Here is a 22,756-nt window from a genome sequence, read left to right as displayed (position 1 = left end):
TGAGGATGCTATCCCTAAACTGATGCAAAAGACCGGGCGATCTTTTCAAGTCACCGACCAACCGCCTTATTTATAGTGGAAGATACTCTTGAACGCTTGGCGTAAGATGCCTTCCAAGGCTCTTCTACGAAATACACAATATGTGTAGAAAGCCAGGTGGAAATGGTGCATAATTCTCATTTTTTCCTAACTCGCATATTAGGTGTGTGGAGGCAAGGAAAAGACTAGCAGCTCAGAATTCAGAGGGGCTGAAAAGTCATTAAAATCAATGGAAAGACAAACACTTTTTTACGTTATTGCATAATTTTAATAATGTGCCCCAATTTTTCACTTACACCACCTCACGAAATGCGCGTACCCCGTGTTATATTCTGCAGCGCTCTACCTGCCTTTCCGCCCTTTCTTCATTCATTGGGCTTTGCATGTTTTAAGTATGTCCTTAGATCATCGCAGGTCATTACTTTTCTCACTGAAGAATGAACTATAATAACAACATCCCCTATGAGTAACAACGAGCAATATAGGACACAAAATTGCAGCCAATATGGCCAACAGTGGTGTGGAACCTTTTAATTACGCTACCAGCAGATATCGATAACCTCAACACCGGGATCTAGACCAAAGTGTTTGGCATTCTTGCTGAGTAATGAACACACATGTACTGCTAGTGTACCTAAAGTTGGAAGTGTGACCAATCAACTCCTCAAAATAGCATCAGGGAAACCTATGCCCCTGGTACGAAACCAAGTAGGACTCTGCATTCCTTATCAATGCTCTGAAAGGTAGAGCAATTCATCCCCTCAATTTAGTTGCATCGTCACTTCTGTATAACTATCTTTTCATAAACCTAAAAATCTTAGATCTCTATCTTTCTAGAATAAATACTAATGGCAATACCACTACCAACAGCAACACATTGTGATATTGTGGTCAACTCAGCCATAAAAAAGCAAATGAACCTCGCGAGTAGACGGAAGCGATTGGATTGCCTGCCTGAATCTCAGTAAAGACTGTGGTCCACCGTTCAATGGACCAAGTAGGGAAGTCGTATGTGAAAGGGCCCAAGCTCCGCATCGGAACCTCACAATATGAACACAGTACACTCAGATAGCCCTTTGCGTCAAGAGCATAATCGTTTTATTAGTGTTTTGCATTAATTGATTAGCAGGACCGATAATGTTGTGGTCGCATCGAGATGTGCTCCAGCGTTCGACATGACTACCTACTCTCCTAGGCGTTGATAAGCGCTCGACGAAGACTTTCACGAGGCCGCTGTTTGTGATTAAAATTAAACCAGGTGAAAATAGTTTCATAGGTAACATATCAGCACAGAATTTGCTTTAATTATGAAGACCATCATAGTGGCTTTAAAGGTCCCATATTAATCAGGGTGTGCTTATTTTTATATCAGAATTTCAAAGGACACTTTTAGTCAAACATAACAGGATTAACATTTTCCAAATATGCTATCATGAAGACCAAGCCCTGTTTAATATTATAAACAGAATAAAACATCAATAAAGACCAGGAAGCTAACATCTCACATTCGCTGCACTTTTTGAACACGGTCCAATCTACAAAGACCTTTTGGTATCACTGTCACCCCAATTATTCAATTTTTGCGTGAAATATCTATGTATCTCTTCCTATTAACTGTGAACTTGGGGTCAAACAGTGGACTACAGGATAGACTTATACGGAATATACGATAGTCCTCTGGAAGCCAACCAGTCTCTCTCTCTGGGGGCTGAAGATGGAAATTTTATAAAGGCACTGCTGCACCAGGTCGCTGCACTATGCAGGATTCTCACCCACTAAAACCACCCTCCGGGTTCTCCTTCTGCCTTCCCCCCGGAGCCGCCGCAAAGCGTTATTTCGCGGAAAGGACTGAACTTTGAGCTACTCAATCCTTCTCTCCCGCTCCGCTTTCCCAAGTTCCCCCTGAGTCCTCCTGACTACGGAGTTCACCGCGCAAGAATTGCCTCCGACTTGAACACTTCCCTAACGATCATCTGAAGGCTTATGCTGATTTTCAAAGACTCTTCCATGCTCCCCCTCTCTGTGCAAAGTCATGGACAATAGAATATGACACCCTCCAGGTCCTCAGGCGGCCCAACCAGAACAACAGGGAAAATCATCCAACTGGAATAAGTACAGATACCTCCTGCAACCATCATGCTCTGACAGGAATTGAATCAGGTAGTTTCTAACCTCGCCGTGTCATCTCTGAGTCCCCTGGTCAAGACGGGGCATCGAAGTGTGCGGCCAGCAACTGCCGCGAGTCACCCCACCATTGCTGACACTTTTCTAAGGATTCCCGCCTTACCACTCTTCGGCATTCTGCTTTTCAGATAGATTCATTCTCCTCTTCTTTAACAAAGAGCGTGTCTTACTCTCCAAAATGCCCATTAGGACCATCCACTTAATAACACACGCTGACTGTCATGAGATTATCCTAGAGACATCGAACACCCTTAGTGCCATTAAACAGTAAGGCATGTTTATCCTCCTGATCGGTGCTACGTACAATACTGTAAAGCGATCCACTTCGGTCACAGTAATCTGCGACAGTATCTTGATCCTCCAATGTTTGGCACAAACCAAACATCACCAGCCTCAAGTTTGCAGGTAATTGATTGTTTTCTGCCCTTCCTTTGATTTGTGCCCAAAAAACGATACTCATACGGGTCGCTGCAAACGCTCCCAAACCTACACAAACCAAGCCAAACATTTTTTGTTTTTGCCAGTTTCTGTTCAGGCTCGGTAAATATGTAGGTCCGGTATTAGGTATCTTGCTTACTAACGACACGCTAGTATTTATTCCGCTTTTTCGCAGGAATAGTATAGTTGTCCTCTGATATTGATTTTGTGTCAATTTTCGCCCTCAAATATTTTATAACCGACTTGCAGTGCGGATGAACCAATCTGAAAACTAACCGTATTCCATTTCCTTCAGTTGGTAATCAAGACCGTCGGGATCTTTTGTTCCACATGGTCAAACTGAACCATCTCCAGTCACGCTTTTATAGCGGTAATGGTTCACTAGCACAAACGTCAATATCTTCCGGTTATTTTGCGACGAGAACCGTGGCTAGATTATCCCCGAAATCGATTATTGTCGCCTACTTTGGAATTAGAATGACAAGGATCTCATTGTACATTACGTTGCATAGAAGGGAACCTAACACTAAGCCCTGTGAGTCTCCTACCGTGACGGTTTGCTGCTTAGGTCTCCCATCCGTATCGTACCAAACTTTCCTTTCCAACAGATTCTCTATGATCATTAACGGATCTCTTACTATATGAGCTGTGTGTGAGTAACGTCCCCAAGGTGTCCGAGTAAGAAGTCCTAGCCGGCAGAGTACCTCCGTCGTAGGTAGTCGCGTTGAGAAGGCCTCTCGGTGAATAGCGAACCACAAATGACCGGTACACGTCGGGACTCACTGAAAATCCCAAGAATCAATGGAGTGATTTTAGGCCAGCTCTGCTAAGGTAATACTTGTGACGTGTATCAAGATACCGCCCCTTTTGGACACTATTCGGTTACACCAGTTCTTGACTACTTCAGTCCGCTCCCTCTCACACGATGCGGTAAAATTTCAATGGAAAAAAAAACAAAAATAAACTCAGGAAATCGACAAAATGGCAGATGAAGGGAAGGAATTGACTGCGTTTAAACGCAACACGGAAATGTGCGAGGGCTGAAACACTCGACGTGACACCTAAGCGATGCAGCTACCGATGTGGAAACGGCAACTCCAGTATCTTGCAGTGTTCCTATTGTAAACAAAATCGTTGAGTAAGTGGATTCGAGCGCAAGCCGAGTGGAAATGCAGTCGAGTGTTCTTGGTAGAACCGTAGAGGGAAGACTTATCAGGAAATACGCGACAGTGTTGAAGCGCATGAACTCGGCAACGTTCCTCCAGAAGAACGTCAGTAAAAGCTTGAAAACGAGCTAATAAAACTGAAAGAACTACTAGACCTTTTACATTCGAACATAAACGGCAGCGGAAGATCCCTGAAAAATAGAAACATTCACACTTCTTGCTGAATGCACTCTAAGCGCTAAATGGAGCGCAGACAGCCAAGAGCAAACCGAGCTGTGGAAAGACCCATCTGAGGGAGGCTTTATTCAAATAGTTTCTGGGACCCAAAAAAAGGTTCCTTGAACTAATAACTCCCATCCTGCGTTGGTGGAAGGAATTCCCTAACTTGAAGGATCCTAAACAAGCAGAGCCGAAGGGCTCGACCGAAGTAATATGTCAAACGATTCCAAGCTACTACTGAGATGAAAAGGAGATATTTAGTTGGTAGTCCCACAAGCTAGATTCAAAACTACGTCTACAACGTAGATCATAGAATGAAAAATTAAAATTGTCTATCTGATACACCATACCTATATTCTATGATAGGGAGAAGTTATCTTTCCTACGCGAAGTTATTTTTCCAGGCGGTATGATGACGGATGTCATGGTTCCTTATTGGACTTCAATAACAAAATTAGTTTTTGTTTTTCCACCAAATTGGGAAGAATCCTTTTACTATGAATGTCTTAAATACGCTGACAAACTTGTTAATTATTGTTTAGAATAGTGAGGGATCCTAAGTCCAACTAGTCAGGTCGGGTCGTAACATCAAATTGAAGGACTCCATTGGGAATAGTGCCAAACCGAATCTCCCGAAATTTGTCCTCAGTTACCACAGGTATGGCGAAGACGTCCAACGCTCATTTATACTTTTTACGCTCCCCTTTATGTGAGGAAAAGAGCTCCATCACTATATATTGGAAAACATGTGGACAGCTGAGCTCTGATTTTCGCCCCTAATCTTCTTCATAACAACCCCTACCTCGATAGTTCGTGTATACTTCCCATTTCTCGGGAAAGTCTGGTCTTCCTCTAGATGAGTAGCAAATCCTTCTTGTTGGGAAGAATGCAGCCCATAACTTTTTTCGTTCCATCGTCTATTAACGAGGATATGCCGCCGCACTATGCCAGAGTTGAATGCTCTCATTATTCGTCTCATAATTTGTGGTTTCTTTTCTGAACCCATATCAGCAGGATCATCGCCACTAATGTTTTCACAAACCAGCTCCGCAGAAACGCAATCGCGCATGGCCCATTTTCTTTCCTCGCCAATGTGATACTCATATATATCAAATCGACTATTGAGCCCTAACCTGTCCCACGAAAAATGAATACATTTCTGGTATTTGCAAGTACCAAGAATAACTCTGCGAGCGCCTCAAGTAAAAAGCCGCCCCCGTTGTTCGTAGTTCGACTCCACAACCCACGCGTTGAAATCACCTTCTATAATTTTGGGATTTCGTCATCGCACCGCGCATCCAAAACTAGCACACCTAGCATTTCCTCCTCCGGAGACTTCTTCAGTCCCAGCGTCGAATCTCCTTTTCAAGAACGTCTAATTCCGTTAACGATTTCTCTAAGGTCAGTTCCAAATCAAATTTGATGAGGATACCGGTGTATGATATATCATCTTTCTTCGAGACGATGATCAATTCGAGATGTAATCTTGTCTCGGGTGTTATTTTTTTGCACCGAAATTAGTCAACGCGTCCGCAGTTCTGCGAGAATCCAAAGGAATCGTTCACCCCCACTCCTACTTCTTTTTCGAGTTTGCCACCCTTTAGATTTTGAGGAGGCATTACTTATTTTGATGTTGACTGTTCCGCTCGAAACGTCTCACCATAGGGTCAAAGCTCTTACTGTACAAGACTATGATCTTGCCAGTCCTCATGTATTCCTCGGAAACTTGGGTTCTTAGCAAGAAAAATTGCGAACTCTTGGCCGCGTTCGAGAGAAGAATCATCCGAAGAATTTTTGGCCCCCTACATGAGGATGGACGATTCCGTAGCCTACACAATGACGAAATCTATGAGCGATACCATGACCGTCCGGTTGTGGATAAAATCCGGCTCAATAGGTTACGGTGGGCGGGTCACTTAATCCGTATGGATGAAGATGATCCCACCCGGAAAGTCTATAAGGGCAATATCTATGGTAGGAAAAGAAGACGAGGCAGACCCTGCCTAAGATGGAGCGATGGCGTGGGCCAGGACGCCAGACAGCTTTTAGGGATATCGAATTGGTGGACCTCGGCGCAAAACCGGGATGTCTGGAGTTCCTTATTAAGGCAGGCCTAGACCGGATACCGGTTGTTGCGCCGTTGATGATGATGATGATGATGATTACTTATTTTGCCTATGTGGCGTTTGCTTCCGTCGGGATTTTTCTGGTATTTGTCACTGTTATAAAGAACTTTATTTGCTCTACCCAAGTTTTAAATGGTCTAGTACACATTATATTCCACAACTCGAACAATCTTCGCTCCTGGCAGAGCGAGCGGTGATTCGTCCGTATATGGACACTCTTCCTCTGCTTGATTTTCACAATGTAAACATCCATATTTATTAGCTTTCCGGGAGCTTCCCTGATTTCTTGATCTTTTACCAACGTTGGTTTCGTTGCTTCGTAACTTCTCCTAAATGGGTCCAACACTAGTTCCTGCAACATCTCCCGACCAAGTGTAGCCACCCCACTGTGAACTGATGAATCTTATGATTCTTTCGCAACGGGTATTTTCAGGAGTGATATAATCCTCATATATGCCTCTTTCTGCAGACTAGTTGTACTATTAGATGTAACAATCGCCAAGTAATCCACAACTGTGGCACTGCAGACGGGGAATATCGACGACCAGGAACCTGTTTACCCACTCCCACAACCACCGGCACTGTAGTTCCTACTCGACCGACGCAAAAACATGCCCATACGTGCACACATCCAAATACACACAAGTGCATTCCTTTATCCGCACGAAGGGACGCCCCTGATGGAAGCTCTGGCGACTCCGCACGGGAGTATACCAAGATCTTTATTGAGTGCTGATAGCCACACCTTGTACGAAGTGACCCCACTATTAACAAAACGCTATAGATATAGACCAATCGAGGATGTTATGCGAACAGAGGTATTCGAACGGAGCCTTATTAATACCCGATCGCTTCAGTGCTACTCCTAACTGTCATGCTCCGCAATCCTGACAACCAGTTAAGAAGGCATAAGCTGGGAAGTCAAGCAGTGTAGCTAAGCTCAGCATTGGCCAACAAAGGTCCTTGATCAGAAAGTACGGACTAACAAAAGTCAAACTTCAGGAAGAAAACAGGCCTCCATGGCGCAGGCGCGAAATAGTATCCATGTTATTTGAAGCAAGGACTACAACAGATAGAGGCCCTTAAAACAGAGGAACTAACGAAAAGCAGAAAACCTAAAGAACCCAAATCCGAACCCAAGATGAAGGAAACCCCGGATAAGTAAGCGCCGAAACCAAAAGCCCCGTCGCTCGCTATTACTAGTGTGATGAAAGATGTCCGACCATATCGCCGAAATCATCTCCTGACCAAATAATCACTCGGAGCAGGAAATCAGCGAAGTGCTTGTCGTCATGCGAATGTCCAAAGTATGGAGAGCAGAGCTCGTATTTACCCTCAGACGTTTTTGACCAAGCATTATACTGCGCAACGAAATAAATGGACAATGAATCTTCTGGGCCCTTGAATTGCTTAGTATAAAGATCTTCATACGTGGTTTTTAGAAGTAAGATGGACAGCAAACGCAAACTCTTCACGACAGGGGTAGATGACTGATCCTTGGACGTAATTAAAAATCGGTACTGCCTCATCCACAATAACATAGATTTTGCATCATCCGTGTGCATTTCTACAGGAAGAAACCGAAGGAAGATACTTCAGAAGACACACCGGGTGAGATCCACAAAGGAGTCGCGGAAGTCATAGAGGCCCAAAGGATAGGACCGAACAAGAATGTGAACGTGCTGCCCATTGCGGACGAGGATTTGAATTACCTAGAACTAGATCTTCTAGGGCTCAAGGCCCACAGAAAAAAAATAGACGGAAGCGGTATGTCTGAGGAGGGCCAAAACGAATTCCAGGAGAACAGATTGAGACTTCTAATGTAAGGAACTAGAACAGCAATATGGTTCATCCACTGGTGTCCAGCGACATCAGAACTATAATAAAACTGAGGACCTCAACCAAGATTACATTGACGCATGTAAAGTCAGCTGTCCAGCTAAAGTAGTCACGGCATCAAGCGATGAACCCAGTGAAATTACAACCTAGCCAGAATGAGAACATAGGTCCGAAAACTTTTCAATCGAGCGAAACAAACCAAGGACTGTCCAAGATACAAAAACCAACTGTCGGGATATAGTAACCCGACCAGTGAAGCAAAACGAAACAGCTTGAAGCAAAAATGAAGTAAGTGACCTAATAATCTGCATTTCAAAAATTTTAGAATTGAGCAGAAACTGCTCGATGCTAGACATAGTCTAGTCAACCACCATCACTTAGAATTCAGTCTGGCTATTAAAAGGGAACAGGTTTTAATACAAAGACGGAATTCTACGAAAGCGGAATAGGCAAAATTTAATAAAATTCTCGAGAATTGAGAGTGCAACTCCTTAGCCGACTAAGGACTCCATTCGCGATAGAAGCTCAATTGGAAATTCTGAATAGCACAATTTTTGACTACTTTGAAGATGCTTGCCCTATAACCCAACTAAACTGCCTGGCGGAATCGAGGGCTGGAAAAACTTTACAAATCAACTAAATGACGAATCGTGCTTATAAAAGTAGTAAGAATGAAGACTGGTTAAACTGCGGGAATGTACAGTGTACAAGAGGCTCCTTTGGAACAAAAACGAAACGGCGAAAAAGAGACTTTAAGACTGCGTGGGGTTCTTATGCGGGATTAGTAGCGAAGCTAGGCTTTCTTAAAAAGCCAACATCATCTCCGCTGAAATGTCTGGAGAGTAGAACGTCACCTTCACGAGAGAGCGCTAAGTTTGCACCCATTAGGTGAAAACAAACATGCTTTCCAGCGTCAAAAGTCATATAAGTCTGTTAGAACATGTTGTCAATACTTTAATGGGGAAGCCCCGCGATTTCATCCAGATCAGGCCTTCGATAGAACAAATTCTATGTGCTGAAGCGGGTGTGCGTCACTGCTTAACAATAAAAACAACGAAAAGCTGCCCTAAGAAGGTGTGTTATCATCATTCTGCGGAATATATGGATCGCAGCTTCCACCATTTGAGTACAGAGCTTGCAATAAGGTCAGTTGGGTTTCAACTGATAGTCACCGTACGAGCAATCAAATTGACCACTTTGCGACCTGCAGTAGATTTAGAAGTTTTCTCCTGGATGTAAGTAACAAAAGAAGTGGTTAATCCGTTTGAAAATATCAATGAGGTCGCCATCAAAAATGCTCTTTTCTCGGGTTCTACGCAGGTCGTCGGCCACATCCCAAAGGGGCGTCATAAGATCTGGCTGACTGCGAAGCCGTGGAAGCGGGTCGCTGAAGGGAGGAGATTGAAGGCTCTATTGGCCGATGAAGCGACACGCTCGAACTCCAATACCGAGCGAAATTCTGGGAAGTTTGGTGTAGTGTGCGCCGTGACAAAAGGGAATTTGCTATTATGCTAGTCAAGGAAGTAATGATTTCAGAAGTGTATACCGCATCACGAAAGAATTTACAAATTTTTCGATGGTCCTGTGATGGTTGTTCACGATCGACTGCTCATCTTCGATGGCGGGCAACTAAAGAGGTGGAAAGAACACTTCATTCTTAACATTCTTAACCATATCACATCCTATGAAGTTCCTCCTCCTGTGGACAAAAGGCTAGTCACCATAACATGCGGATACGGATTGTTATTCTAACCAGAAAAGGAATCATTTCAGTTATAAATGCGCTTAAACGGGGTAAAGTCCGTAATTATATTCGAGATGCGTCTATCAGAAAAAGTCCTGCAGAAATAAAGCGAAGTAAAAAAACAGAGTCGTCAAATAATAAACAGAATTTAGTGCCAATTTATTATTACTTTTGTAGCCTTTGTCCCGTTCGGTAGCATCTAGATCAAACTCTCCATTTTCCTTGTTCTTAGGTTTGATCGGGAGAGAGTCGAAGGGCTTTCAAACCACCATCTAGCATATGATGACATTATTATTTCGATTGGCCTTTGGGCCTTTTCTCAACAACCTGAATGTTTAAGCCAATCAGAGACAGTGAATTCTTGTCAGTTCGAATTACATCACCATATCATCGAAAATACAAACAGAGATACAAAGTTACCTTTTTATTACTATTTATTTATTAGTTGTATTTGGGATCATAGAAATCAATGTACATTTGTTGATCTTATTCTCTCTACCCTCATCTCGTTCTTCACTGTCCTCCTTAAAACCACTAAGTTTCTCCTTACCCAACTATATTTAATACAACGGCGAATCCCAAAAATTAGATAATCATTTACCAACAATTACCCTCTCTTCAACAGTAGGTTTTACTGCTGGCACATTTTTTGGAGGATCTGCTAGTTCTTTGCCAACTATTTTCTGATTTCGAACTTTTTGTTCATTACTTTCACTACTGTTACTATCATCTTCTTGAGACTCCAGCACTTCGACTTCTTTACCTTTAACACTTTCCCGAGATTTCCCTCTACCGCTTTGTGATCCATCTTTAGCTTCAGTGTTCACTCGAGGTTTTCCTTTACCTCCTTCTATTCCTGACAATGACCGATCTTCACTTGTATCCAATTCTCTTGAGCGTTCTCTGCCTACACCAGAACCTACCTTTCTTCGATCGGATGGTAGGTCATTTTCTTTGGCTCCAGAACTCACTCGGGGTTTTCCTTTACCTCCTTCTGTTCCTGACAATGACCGATCTTCACTTGTATCCAATTCTCTTGAGCGTTCCCTGCCTACATCAGAACCTACCTTCCTTCGATCGGATGGTGGATTACTTTCTTTGGCTCCAGAACTCACTCGAGGTTTTTCTCTTCCTCCTTCTGTTTCTGACAATGATCGATCTTCACTTGTATCCAATTCTCTGCTTACACTGGAACCACCCTTTCTTCGATCGGAAGGTGAATCACTTTCGCTTCCTTTAGTTCCAGTACTACCACGAGGTTTTCCTCTACCTCTTTCTGTTTCTGACAATGACTGATCTTCACTAGTATCCAGTTCTCTTGAACGTTCTCTGCTTACACCAGAACCTCCCTTTCTACGCTCGGATCGTTGATCACTTCCTTTAACTCCACTACTCAATTGAGGTTTTCCTGTACTTCTTTGTGGTCCTGGCGAAAACCGATCTTCAGTTGTAACCAATTCTCGTGAACGCTCTCTTCCTCCTTCAGAATTTCCTTTTCTTCGATCGAATCGTGGACCCGTTTCATATGATTGTCCAAGATCATCATCTTCTTCATTCGTTTCGTTAGGTTCTCCTTCACTTTGGTCATATTGTCCATCTTCTACATCAGATCGTCCTCTACGTCTATCTTCTACAGAATCACGACGATTGTAGACAGGCTTTACCGGTCGAGGTTGAGGTAACAATGGGAGTCTTCTGTACACATACCAAACAGGACCTTCAAAAAAAACATCATATATATCTAACAATTCAAAATCTTTGCTTCGAACCGGAACACTTACTCAAAGTCTGGCCAACAACATTTTGGAAAAGTCCTTGAAGAGGCCTAAGCAAAGGCAACCTAGGTCCAAAATCAGGTGAACGTGATGAAGATTTTTCGTAATATGGTCTATCATAATAATCAACTTGATCAGTATTTCGAGGATATCTGTAAGATTTTCTCCCAGTGCGACTACGATACCTTCGCAAACGTGCTAATCCACGATATCGTTTTCTGCAACCAGAGCGGTTCCGGCGCCTACTCCTTAAGCGCCGTCGTAACTTAGAAACATCCTTTAAAGTTTCTAACCGGTGTGGTATTGTAAAGTGCTTTTCATAGGAGTCCCTTCCTAAAATGTCTCTATCTACTTGAGTACGCAGTTTGGTCACTCGACGTTCAAGGGAAGCTGAATCCGAATCTAATCCATAGAGTCGACCATAATAAGGAGATGAAGAACGCCTACCAGCGCAAACAGCAACAATCACTAGGAGAAAAATTAGTTTGATGTCCATTTTTCGAAATCTAAGGAAGAAGGAATAAGAGTTGAGTATTTAAACAAATTAACGAATATTTTTCCATTACCTGTGAAGCCTTCAGCTCGAGGTGGCATATTACTTTCAGCCCTTTTCAGTTCCAGTTTTATATGAAAGTCACATAATAAGAAATATAAACATTACCCGGTTCTGAACGAATATTCGTAATTATTCATTCAATTTAACAATTACACCAGCAAACTGAACAAATAAATTTATGTTCCAACAAGCGTCATATCATCATCGTCTCCAATATTCCCCCTGCTCATTATGCATAAATATAGCGTCTGTTTTCCATTACCGTAAATGAATTTAATATAAAGACTTCATTCTGATTTTAAAAAAAAAGAACAAGTAAGAAAGGCACAATTCTAAGAACTGTGAAATGTGATGGATTTAGGAATGATTAAAAAAGTTAAGATAAGTAGGGATCTTTTAACGGCTGGTAATGACCTTTGTTTCAAACCTCCAACTCAGATCCATAGTCCTCGATCGAGATGTAACCCTTTCCAAAATTCGTTTCTGAAGAAGCAGTATTTTAAAAATTGAAACTCAAAAAGGCTAACTAATCAGTGTAGAGATCACTTTCGGGGTCAACATTCAACTCCTACTTTAACCAATTTCTCTGGCTTCACTGTCAACTTGTCTCATCCCTCTCTAGTATTTATTCTGGGATTACTTCTGCGCGGTTTATAGCACTTCTACGATATCCTTATTTAAGTTTCCCATTGGCAGTCCTGATACCAAAGTCGAAGTTGATGTCAATAGTCTTCCAAAAATCTGTCAGCTAAAACAAAACAGTGCAACCCCCGTCCCCTCAGTATACTCTTCAATAAGATTCTCCAAGAAAATTATTTCTCTAGCCTTTGGAAGCAGGCTCGTATTACTCCTAACAGAAAGACACCTCTATACATTATTGACCTATATCACTCTTCCTCTTTTGCGGAATATCCTGTGTCAATTAGATGGCCGGGAAGTACAGCATCCCTTTCGATTCCTTTATTACAAAAGCTGTAAATCAGCCAGTAGTGATTCAAATCGGTTCGAAAGTCCAAGACCACGTTGATTCTCAAATATAATAGTTCTGAGCGAAACTTAAATCCATACCTTCAGTTGGTACCCTCATATAGCCCACAACCAGCCTATTGATGATCTAACGTGAGGTGCGACGACAATAACCTGGTAAGACCCAACCTTATGATTTAACAAACGACTGGAAAACAGATTGCATATGAACTCAAAGCAGTGGCACTCTGCTACCTTACTACTTCTAAATGAGGTGTTGTGGAGATGACCACATGGCAAATGCGGAGACAGGAACCTAGATGATGTTTTGGTCGCCTCTTCTTCCAAATTTGAGCTTTTCGACTATCGCGAGTGCATTTTTCAACGTCTACTTGAGGCTTGGGTCGTTCTGAACCTTGGAAAAGGCAAATTCCCACAGAAGCATCAAAAACCTTCCCCTGCCAACCACGGTGAAGGATCTGTGAAGGTTCTTAGGCATGTTAAATTTCTATCGTCGCTCATCACTAAGCGATCCTCAACGATTACTTGTCCGGGCCAAAAAAAACTCTCGCGATATTGCGTTTGAAACTGTCAAAGAACAGCTTCCTGATGCTACACTACTGACATTTTCTCGGCCAGACGCACTCCTAGTCGTATTCGTTGATGCCTCAGACGTAGCAGTAGGCGCCGCTCTTCACCAACGGGTGAAGCAAACCTGGCAACCGTTGAGCTTCTTTTCGAAACAACTCAACCAAGCTCGACGTAACTACAGCGCCTTCGATCGTGAGATACTCCACACCTATCTCTCTATTAAATACTTCCGTTTCTCCCTTGAATGCAGACCGTTCACCGTGTTCATGGACCACAAACCCCTTCGCGCTTGAACAAAATCTCGATAAAGCGTCTCCTCGAAAACTTCGGAAACTGACCTAGAAAAGATAACGTCATAATGGATGCTTTGTCATGAATCTCGGAGGTCACAGTCCCCACCGCGAAAGGTTATGCGACAATCAGCGAGGCGCAGAAAGACAACGCAGACCTTCAGAGCCTGAAGACAAACTCCAAATACAAGTTGAAAGAGTTTCCTATCTTCAGCTCTAACTCCTACTTACTCTGCGACACCTCAGACAAGGGACTCAGGCCATTTATTCCAGCCAATTTCCGCAACGAAGTATTCCACGCTATTCAAGATGGATATCAAGGCAGAGTTAAGCGACTCCATAATGCTGCGTCTGCTCGGGACACGGTTTCGAATCGACATACGACGCGGGAAGTTGACACCACCAGGGACCTCGAAATAAGCTCGCAGGTCCTCATTAGGGTGGACGCTCCTCGAAGGCCGCGGCACCTACTATTTGAGGAACCCTTTAAAGTCCTGGAGCGACGGAAGCACTCCTTCAGGCTTGGTGTACAAGGCGGGCTCAAATGGGTCTCCTTGTCGAGGCTGAAGGACTTGGCCGAACCGGAGGACGCTCCAGAAAAGCGTTCGCCAGGTAACACCATTGGCGAGATCACAACCCGTGGGGGTTCAGCTGAGGGCGGAGTGATGTGGCGGCACAGCGGAGGCAGCAACCACCGAGTGCATTGCCGGCGGTGATATCACCTCCACCGACGCACAAGGCCGGCACGTTGCATTTCCTTTTTCTTCTCGTTCCGACCGCCGGAGAGTGCGGACGCCAACCTCAACGTGATTTAAATCTCTAAAAAAACATTTTATTTTAATTATATTATTATTTTTGTTAAACTGGAAACAAATCGTGAAGGACAATAAAGTGAACGTGCTTTTTTCAGTTGTATTTAATTTAATTATTTCATTTTACTTTTGTTATTTTTAATTAATTTATTATATAAAACTAAATTTAAAGAATCCGAAGAGAAGAGTTCTTCACTCCTCGAATTCTAACTACTTACAATTGAGCAATGATTACTTCGCTCCTTCAAAGCGGCCTCGTGGCAGGTTAGGCCCTCTTCCAATGCGTCCGGCATTGCTCCACCATAGCACCTCGCTCCCAGCCGAAACCTAGTAGTTGCGGGAAGAGAAACCGCGGCGAGGCTACTCGGCTGAGGTCGACTGGCGGACGTCAAAACGAACGCGGCGCTCTCACTTCCTTTCAATACGTCTGCTTCGTGGAAGAAAGGCTTCATCCTGTCCAAGGAGATTGTCTACGGTTCGCATCGATGTCCACACTGAGCATATGCTCTCCACGCTCGTGTACCTTATAGAGTGCATCAGTACTCACCAGAATGTGGGTACAAACTTTAAGTTCCGCAGGGTTGTGGACAGCCGGCTACGTGTGACGAGATGGCGTGGGTGGCTTTAATTTGGGTATGGTCTCTCGTAGTAGGCGCAACAATTCGATCTCTCCAAGGTTGTCTATTTTGTCGAAAAGTACCATTTTCTCCGTACACCAGCCCTACACGGCTGGCAGCAAACTCTTCGCGAAAGGCTGTACGGAGGCCAAGCAGAACGAAAGGACCAGGACGTCTCGTCGCTCAAGCCGTCCGGTGCGAAAGTTCTAGCATCCCATTGAACTGCGGATGATATACAATTGTCCGCTGACGTTTTAGTACCAGGGGCTTTCCAAGCTGCGTGAAAAGAGTAGATTTAAACTGCATTCTGCATCTGTAATAACGACTTCAGACCACTGAATAATGGGGGGATCACCTTCTCGACAATAACATCCGTCAGAGTGTGTTAGTCTTCATTACCAGATATATCACTAACCGCCGCATTGCACAGGCCAAAAGTCATCCATGTGAACTCGAAGGGTCCAAAAAGTGGCAAATTGCTGTCTTTGCAATATCTTCGGGAGCTACAGGGATTTGATGCGCCAAATAATACGCAAAGTCTTGGATGAGCGGAATAGGGTACAGGTATGGAATCGTCATTCGGCTTGGGGAACAAATGGAGTGGAGATGACCAACTGCTGCTGGATGGTCTGCATATACCCTGCTTTAGTAGTAGTTCAAACTCTTTCCGCACAACGGCGAGCTTCTCTGGTGATAGAGGACGGACCTTCGAGAAAATTGGGGAACCAGTAGTGTTGATGTGATGCTGAGCATCTTGTTGCGATATTTTTGGAGAAGTGAAACGGCACGTGATATTATTAGCGGAGCAACACCAGAAGAACCCGAAAGAGAACGAGCAAGAAAAAACTAGACCACCTTTTGACCTGGAAAGAAGGAGGTAGTGCCGACTCTTGCAGCCTAACATGTTTTACTTTTATTTCTGAATATTTATATATGATATATACATCGTCTCCACAAGAATAAATTAATGTTACTGTGTTATTATCTAAGTTCAATAGAGATATTGTCGATTGAGTTCAAACGGACTCCTAACTAACGCCTGATCCTTGCTCTGAACACAAACTTTCATAAGAATTTCCGTCATACCATTCGTAATTTCCCTAGGTTAAGTTAGAGTGAGAGACTGCGAGAAGCTGCAGCTCCAAGAAGCCAGGAAATCATTGCACTATACCTTGAAATCGCCTAGGCAAATGGCAAGCCATCTGAAGGCCGAAAATTCTTCTTTGATGAAGATTTTTGTGAGCTATTTTCGCCTAAGGCCTGGGGAGGCTAGGGGTACGCCTGTGAAATGGAGTGCAGCCCTTTCTCTTCCTCACATTGATTACACATAGCCGCAAACCGACAACCCAAGTAGTTCACGAGTAGTAACAAGTTTTTAATTGGGGCATTGTTACTTTCAGACACTTACCCGTCCTAGACAAGCAGTACTAGCCATAGCTCTAGAGAATACTCTGGTAAAGAGGCTAGCCGGAAAGTAGAGGGTGTCATATGAGTCCAGTAGGAATGTTTGATCACAGAATAATCAGATTCGACATTGAAGGCAATTCCGAAATAAAAAAAAATAATAAGGAAACCCAGGACGCATATGAAACCAGCTATCCTGCTAAGACAATTGAGTCATCAAGGGATGTACCCTAGTGGAATAGGATCCTAGCCAGAATGAGAACAGAGGTACGAAATTTCTTCAACCGGACAAAACAAAACGGAGACTGGCCAAGGTACAAAAATGCACTGACTGCGTATAGCAACGCGACTAGGGAAGCAAAACGGAATAGCTTCAGGGAATTTTGTGAAGGGATTGAACAAACCGCAGAAACAATCAGGCTATACGAAGCTATAGCCAAAGATGAGGTAATATTTTCTATCTGTCTGAAGAAGGAGAATGGGACATTCTCTGTAAATGTCCCATTCTCCTTGAGGAGGAGAGTGAGTACACCTGTTTCTCAGAACGTATTTCCTGGTTTCTACCCCACGGCGGATGGCGACAACATCCTGCCTGGCTCCCCAACAACGAATAAAAGGGCAAGAAAGAAGAACTGGAAGCTAGCAAAAGAGGTAGGCTCGGAAGCTAGGGTAAAGGCAGTGGGAACTTTTAAACCACCGAAATAACCCGGAGTGGATAGCATCTTCCCACCACTAATCCAGAGAAGCCTAGAAATAATCTTAGAGTCTCTTCTAAGGATGGTAATGGGCAGCATAGCCTTGGGATATTCAACAAGAGCATGGAGGTTGACAAAAATGGCCTTTATTTCGAAAGTGGGTAAAAAGGATCCTTTTCATCCTAAATTTTTTAACGGGATTAATGGTTGCTAATGCCTGGTGCAGGAAGACGGGGCTGCGCATCAATCCAGCCAAAGCCACCATAGTACCATTCACTAGGAAACGTAAGCTTGACCACTTTAGAGCCATAAGGTTACTTGTCATGGAGGTGAAACGAGAAACAGAGGTCAAATATTTGGAAATTACGCTAGTCCAAAAATGACTCTGGAAGACGGAAATACTTGTCGGAAAGCTACGAGGGCTCTGATGACTTGCAAGTCCATAGCAAGAAGAAATCAGGTTACATTCCGAAGATACTACTTTGGATGAATACTGCAATAGTAAAGCTAATGATTACCTATGGGGTGGTAATTGAGTCAGAAAGAGCTGAACTCAGCACACAAACCAGGGAGTTACACAGACTCAACGGCTGGTGCGTGTGTATCAGTGGGGCAATGAGGACATGGCCATCGGCAACCCTGGAAGTCCCTCTGGGATTGACTCCTCTCCACATACAAATGCAGGCAAGGAGGGGAATCCTAAGGATGGCCGGGAGTATCAGTGAGGCGGGGAGCTGCCTAAATCGAAGAAAGGCAAGGCAATCTGGGAGAGCGTAGCTGTGACATAAAACTTAAACCAGCATCTGATTACTTGGTACACTGACAGATCCCTCACAGCACGGGGAGCGGGTTCCGGAGTCATTGATTCAATTTACTTGGAACCAGTGGGTAAGCATGCTGGGATATTCCAGGCGGAAATATACGCAATAGACAGGTGTGCCTGTCCTTTAATCTCCAAAGGAACTTTAAGAGACAAAACTTTTGAGAGGTGTCATCAGCGAAGAGGATCCCTCCTCACCATTGTCGTTGGGTGAAAAGGGCGGGTGGGGGTCTGCCTGAGTTTCCGTTTCCGTGGGGGATAAGTTTACGACAGGGTTTGTAGGCCAGAATAGACCAATGAGGGACTCCTGACTTTACTGGGAAGTCGATGGAGCGAAGTTCATCGAAGCGCAAGTGGCAAGTTCTGTTGGAGATGAAGTCTCCGAGGATTCTGAATAAGGGAAGGGGGCAATTGGTCTGAATTAGTTTGTATAGCAAGCACTCTTTCCAACAGTACAATGCCTATTTTCCACGGGATTGAGGAGGATACAGGATTGCCTGCTCGTTGTATCTGAGGTTTTCGAAGCCGAATTAATTAAGTGGGATGATAGGGGATTAATGTCTACTGAGGAGAGAAAGAAGCAAGATAGGCCTCATATCTTTGAGATCGCCCGAGCAACCCTTCTTAAACATAGGTATAACGAGCGCTGATTTCCATGATACCGGGAAGTGTCCCTTGTTCAGGCAGTCGCTAAAGAGAAGGAGAGTGATACGTTCACTGATCGTAGGCACACACATCCGCAGAACAAAGTTAGAGATGCCGTCGGGCCCAAAGGTTTTTTATTGTTGGATCCGGTGATTGAAAGTTCAAGGTAAAGAAGGAGGCGAACGGGTCTATTCTCTGAATAAGTGGCTAAAGGAGTCTACACAAGCGGATATTTTTTCCTCAGGGGGTGAAACTGAAGGTTACCTATTTTTATCGGGTAGTAGTTGACGTAAAGAGAAAATTTTTTTCTTCCAGCCAATCGATTAGTTGTTGAGGAAACTTGTGGGCCAGCTTTGAGGGATTTGAGGAGTTTCTTGTAAGATGCATTCAGTTCGGACCGAATAGTTCTATTGTTTTTGCTGGACAGGTCTTTGATGATCTCGGAGAGGATAGCGTTGCATCTGTTCCATAACCGGTGAAATAATCGTTTCCTGCGCTGCAGTAGTTTGTTTCTATCGCGGAATAAGAGGAGGGTTGAGGGGGAAAGGCACCCGTATTTGTAGTAAACAAGTTCTTTAACTGGAGCGTATTTGTCAATTGTAGTTTCGAAGGCAGAGTTAACTTTCCAGATGTAACTCAAGATAAGAGTGGATGCGCGATTTGTTCAGGGGAGAACCCAGTGCACTGGACAAGTCGCGTTGGAAATCGTCCCAGTTTGTCAGATTGAAGGAACTGCATTTATGCAGATGCTGGGGTGAAGGGAGAATTTGCTGTATATGCAGATAGGCTGAGGGCATGATGGTCGGGGTGAGCTGCCAAAGAGGAGCAGCTAGTAACACATGCTGAGAGATTGGACGAGATTAGAAAGCCCTCTAGAAAAGAAGACCCACGAAGGAACGAAAGCACTCCAGCGTTAATGATGTCCGCGCTAAGGAATGGGCCTGAGATATGAAGTTATCCTGAAATGTAGAGGGAACTGGGAAGTCCCAGAGGAATGCGTGGCGGGATATACCGAAGTCTTCTACACCGATGACTCAATATCAGAACAGGGTTTTGGAGCAGCAGTCTACCTCTCGGATAAACGCGAGAAGTTGATTTTTCCCTCGGGAGAATATACAATGATCTTTCAGGCTGAAGTGTATGCGAAGGGCGTTAACCTGGATGATTGACGAATCGAGTACAATGGATCACTAGAGTCTGAGTGTTCAAATGCTTTGCCTCTCACCCATCAAAAAACACACAAACACACAAAAATTAGTTGACACAAAAAAAGGGAGTTAGCAATAGAATATTCGCTTACTGTAACGAACTCATTTGCTTTTATTGTTATAAAAAAAATATTACTATCAAATTTTTTTGTCATAAATCTTCATTCAATATTTCATTCAAAAAGAAAATAATCTTTAGGCGTTTGTAACTGACATGCGTAATTCTACCTATTATATATTATGAATAATACAAACCAGCTCACCAAGAAGCAGTGATACTACACATTTTTTTATAAAGTAGATTTACCAATAGGCCACGAATAAATGAGCAAAAAATTATCAGTTTCAGGGTCACAACCTTTGAGAATCCCAAAAATGTAAAGCAAATTTTAGAAGAGCTGCGTAAACTGTTGATTGGTCAATTATTTTAAATTAATTTATTTTTGAATGTAATTCACGAAAAAAAAACGCATTTATGTTTGACTTGGCGAAAATTTACAACGAAAAGACGATCAATTTGCCAACGGAAATACGTCATGCCGGCCAAATGCACTCTCCTCAATCATTCCCACTTGCTAGCCGGCGCTACTCAAATCAAGAACAAGCTCATTTGACAATTCTCTGACTGTCGTGTGCACATCATCTGACATTTCTTAAAGGCAGGCAGGGCAATTTCATGGCTTTTGGGATCCGATAAAAATCCCCAACTGCCGTGACATATTACACGCCTTCTGTTTACGTTCCCGATTAACATGGTAAGTAGCTTCAGACAAATCACCGCTCCCCTAGCCCTGTTATCGCCTCGATATCATTCATTCTTTGCAGATCGTACTACAACTTTGATAACCTCAAAGATCGTATGCCGTGTGAACAGAATGAATCCAAAAGTTACGTCGTTGGCGCTGTCGAGCCGTGTTTTGGTGCTAGTTCTTCAGTTCGTATCTAACTGGTTGATGCCTGACCATAAGCCGGACGTTTTCAAGTCACCGCGAAATGTAAGCGCCGCAGAACCTCTGGACAGAGTCCCGAAATTCCTTCTAGGCGGTCTCGTCAGGTGGGATGCCGAGTACTTTCTGCATGTATCCGAGTTCGGCTACACCTACGAGAACACTCTGGCCTTCTACCCACTGTTTCCTGCTGTGGTGAAGCTGATTACCGAAGGTGTCCTCTGGCTGCTGCCTTTCCTGTCGTTCCGTTATGCGGCGCTGATAGTAGCAACCGCCGTTAACATTTACTTCTTCTATCGGGCCGCGAACTGCCTCTACGACTTGACCCTCAGGGTGCTGGGAGACGCGGTGCTTGCGTGGAATGCTGTCGTTCTGTTCTGCTTCAACCCCGCCTCAATATTCTTCTCAGCACCCTACTCGGAGTGCCTCTTCAGCTGGCTCTCCTTCAGCCTTATGCTCGAGTGCGCGACCAAGATGTCGGCGCTCAAAGTGATCGCAACCCTGGCACTGAGTTTCCTGTGTCGGTCAAATGGCCTTCTGAATATCGGCTTCCCAATATACTTCGTGTTTAGAACTGTTTTATTGAAGAAGACTGTCTTTAACATTTTCAAACTTGTGTTCATGATAGCTTTGGCCCTGGTGCCGCTGGCCCTCTATCACATGTACATTTACGAGCTGTTCTGCCTGCAGCGACCAACCAACCATTCCACCAACATCGTCGACTACGCCGTCAAAAAACAGTTGGTCTTGGCCGGGCCAAGATCCAACGGCAACTCGCCCTGGTGCGACTCGGCGCTGCCCTACTCGTATTCGTACGTGCAGCAAACCTACTGGGACGTGGGCCTGTTCAACTACTACAAGCTGAAGCAAATTCCAAATTTCGCCTTAGCCGCTCCCATTTTAGTTCTAATTTCGACCAAGTCGATAAGTTTCTTAGCACAAATAGCCAAAGAACTGCCGTACCGGGGGTTCGCGGAGGTAGTTCGAACCACCAGATCCATTCCGTTTGTGATGCATGGCCTAGCCCTGACTGTCTTCTGCACACTCTTCGTTCATATCCAGGTGTCAACCCGGCTCCTGGCCTCCTCGACGCCAATTCTTTACTGGTTTGCGGCCGAGTATCTACCAAAAAGTTTCGAGGGCCTGAGTTTCTCCCTACCCCATCCCAAGTCGATGAGAGCTTTAATAATTTATTGGTTCGGTGGATATTTCGCGATCGGAACGTTTTTGTTTAGCAACTTTTATCCATGGACTTGAAAGGATCAATGAGGCACGTCCACTCGGGGGCCGTGGATCGATGATTACCTTGCGGTGAAAGTAAGACTGTTTATATGATGTGCATGTTGAGAACCAAGTGTAAAAAGACATTTTTTGTAATAAATTTATTTATACTTTAATATGGTTTACTTCAGTGATAACTAGAAGTTTGAAGAGCTAACTCGCACTCGTGGTGAGTTAGTTGATTTCCATCTCCCGAATGAACAAGTTATCTGACTGGCTAGCTAATCCTGTTCCATTAACTGCAAGTCGCGCCTCAACAACGTAGTAGTGAAGCTCAATGACAATAATCAATTCAGTCACCAACGCAGAACTTGGTACAATTTAGTTCATTTCATTTTTTATTGCAGAAAACAAGAGATTAAAGGGAAGCATGGTCACTGCCAGTGCTAGTGAC

General features: G+C 43.8%; 2 protein-coding genes across 3 annotated transcripts; one reads left to right on the top strand and one right to left on the bottom strand.

Annotated features, from left to right (window-relative positions):
- Nucleotides 1-10,171: 10,171 nt before the first annotated feature.
- LOC119654835 (pre-mRNA-splicing factor CWC25-like) lies at nucleotides 10,172-12,230 on the bottom strand. Of its 2 annotated transcripts, XM_038060408.1 has the most exons (4): nucleotides 12,097-12,230; nucleotides 11,716-12,036; nucleotides 11,537-11,643; nucleotides 10,172-11,472 (listed from the first exon to the last, which is right to left on the bottom strand). In XM_038060408.1, the coding sequence occupies exons 2-4, from the start codon at nucleotides 12,024-12,026 to the stop codon at nucleotides 10,349-10,351; spliced, it is 1,542 nt and encodes a 513-aa protein (XP_037916336.1). In that variant the 5' UTR covers nucleotides 12,027-12,036; nucleotides 12,097-12,230; the 3' UTR covers nucleotides 10,172-10,348. The 2 variants fall into 2 exon arrangements, with proteins under 2 accessions (XP_037916336.1, XP_037916335.1); XM_038060407.1 differs by having other exon boundaries at nucleotides 11,537-12,036.
- An 8,504-nt stretch (nucleotides 12,231-20,734) lies between these two features.
- On the top strand, nucleotides 20,735-22,478 carry LOC119655152 (GPI mannosyltransferase 2). Its single transcript, XM_038060890.1, has 2 exons — nucleotides 20,735-20,889; nucleotides 20,960-22,478. Exon 2 carries the CDS (start codon nucleotides 21,010-21,012, stop codon nucleotides 22,336-22,338), a length of 1,329 nt encoding a protein of 442 aa, XP_037916818.1. The 5' UTR covers nucleotides 20,735-20,889; nucleotides 20,960-21,009; the 3' UTR covers nucleotides 22,339-22,478.
- The last annotated feature ends 278 nt before the right edge of the window (nucleotides 22,479-22,756 follow it).

Source organism: Hermetia illucens, chromosome 4 (assembly GCF_905115235.1).
Source record: "Hermetia illucens chromosome 4, iHerIll2.2.curated.20191125, whole genome shotgun sequence".
NCBI lineage: Eukaryota > Metazoa > Arthropoda > Insecta > Diptera > Stratiomyidae > Hermetia > Hermetia illucens.
This window is presented reverse-complemented; position numbering and strand designations above follow the sequence as displayed.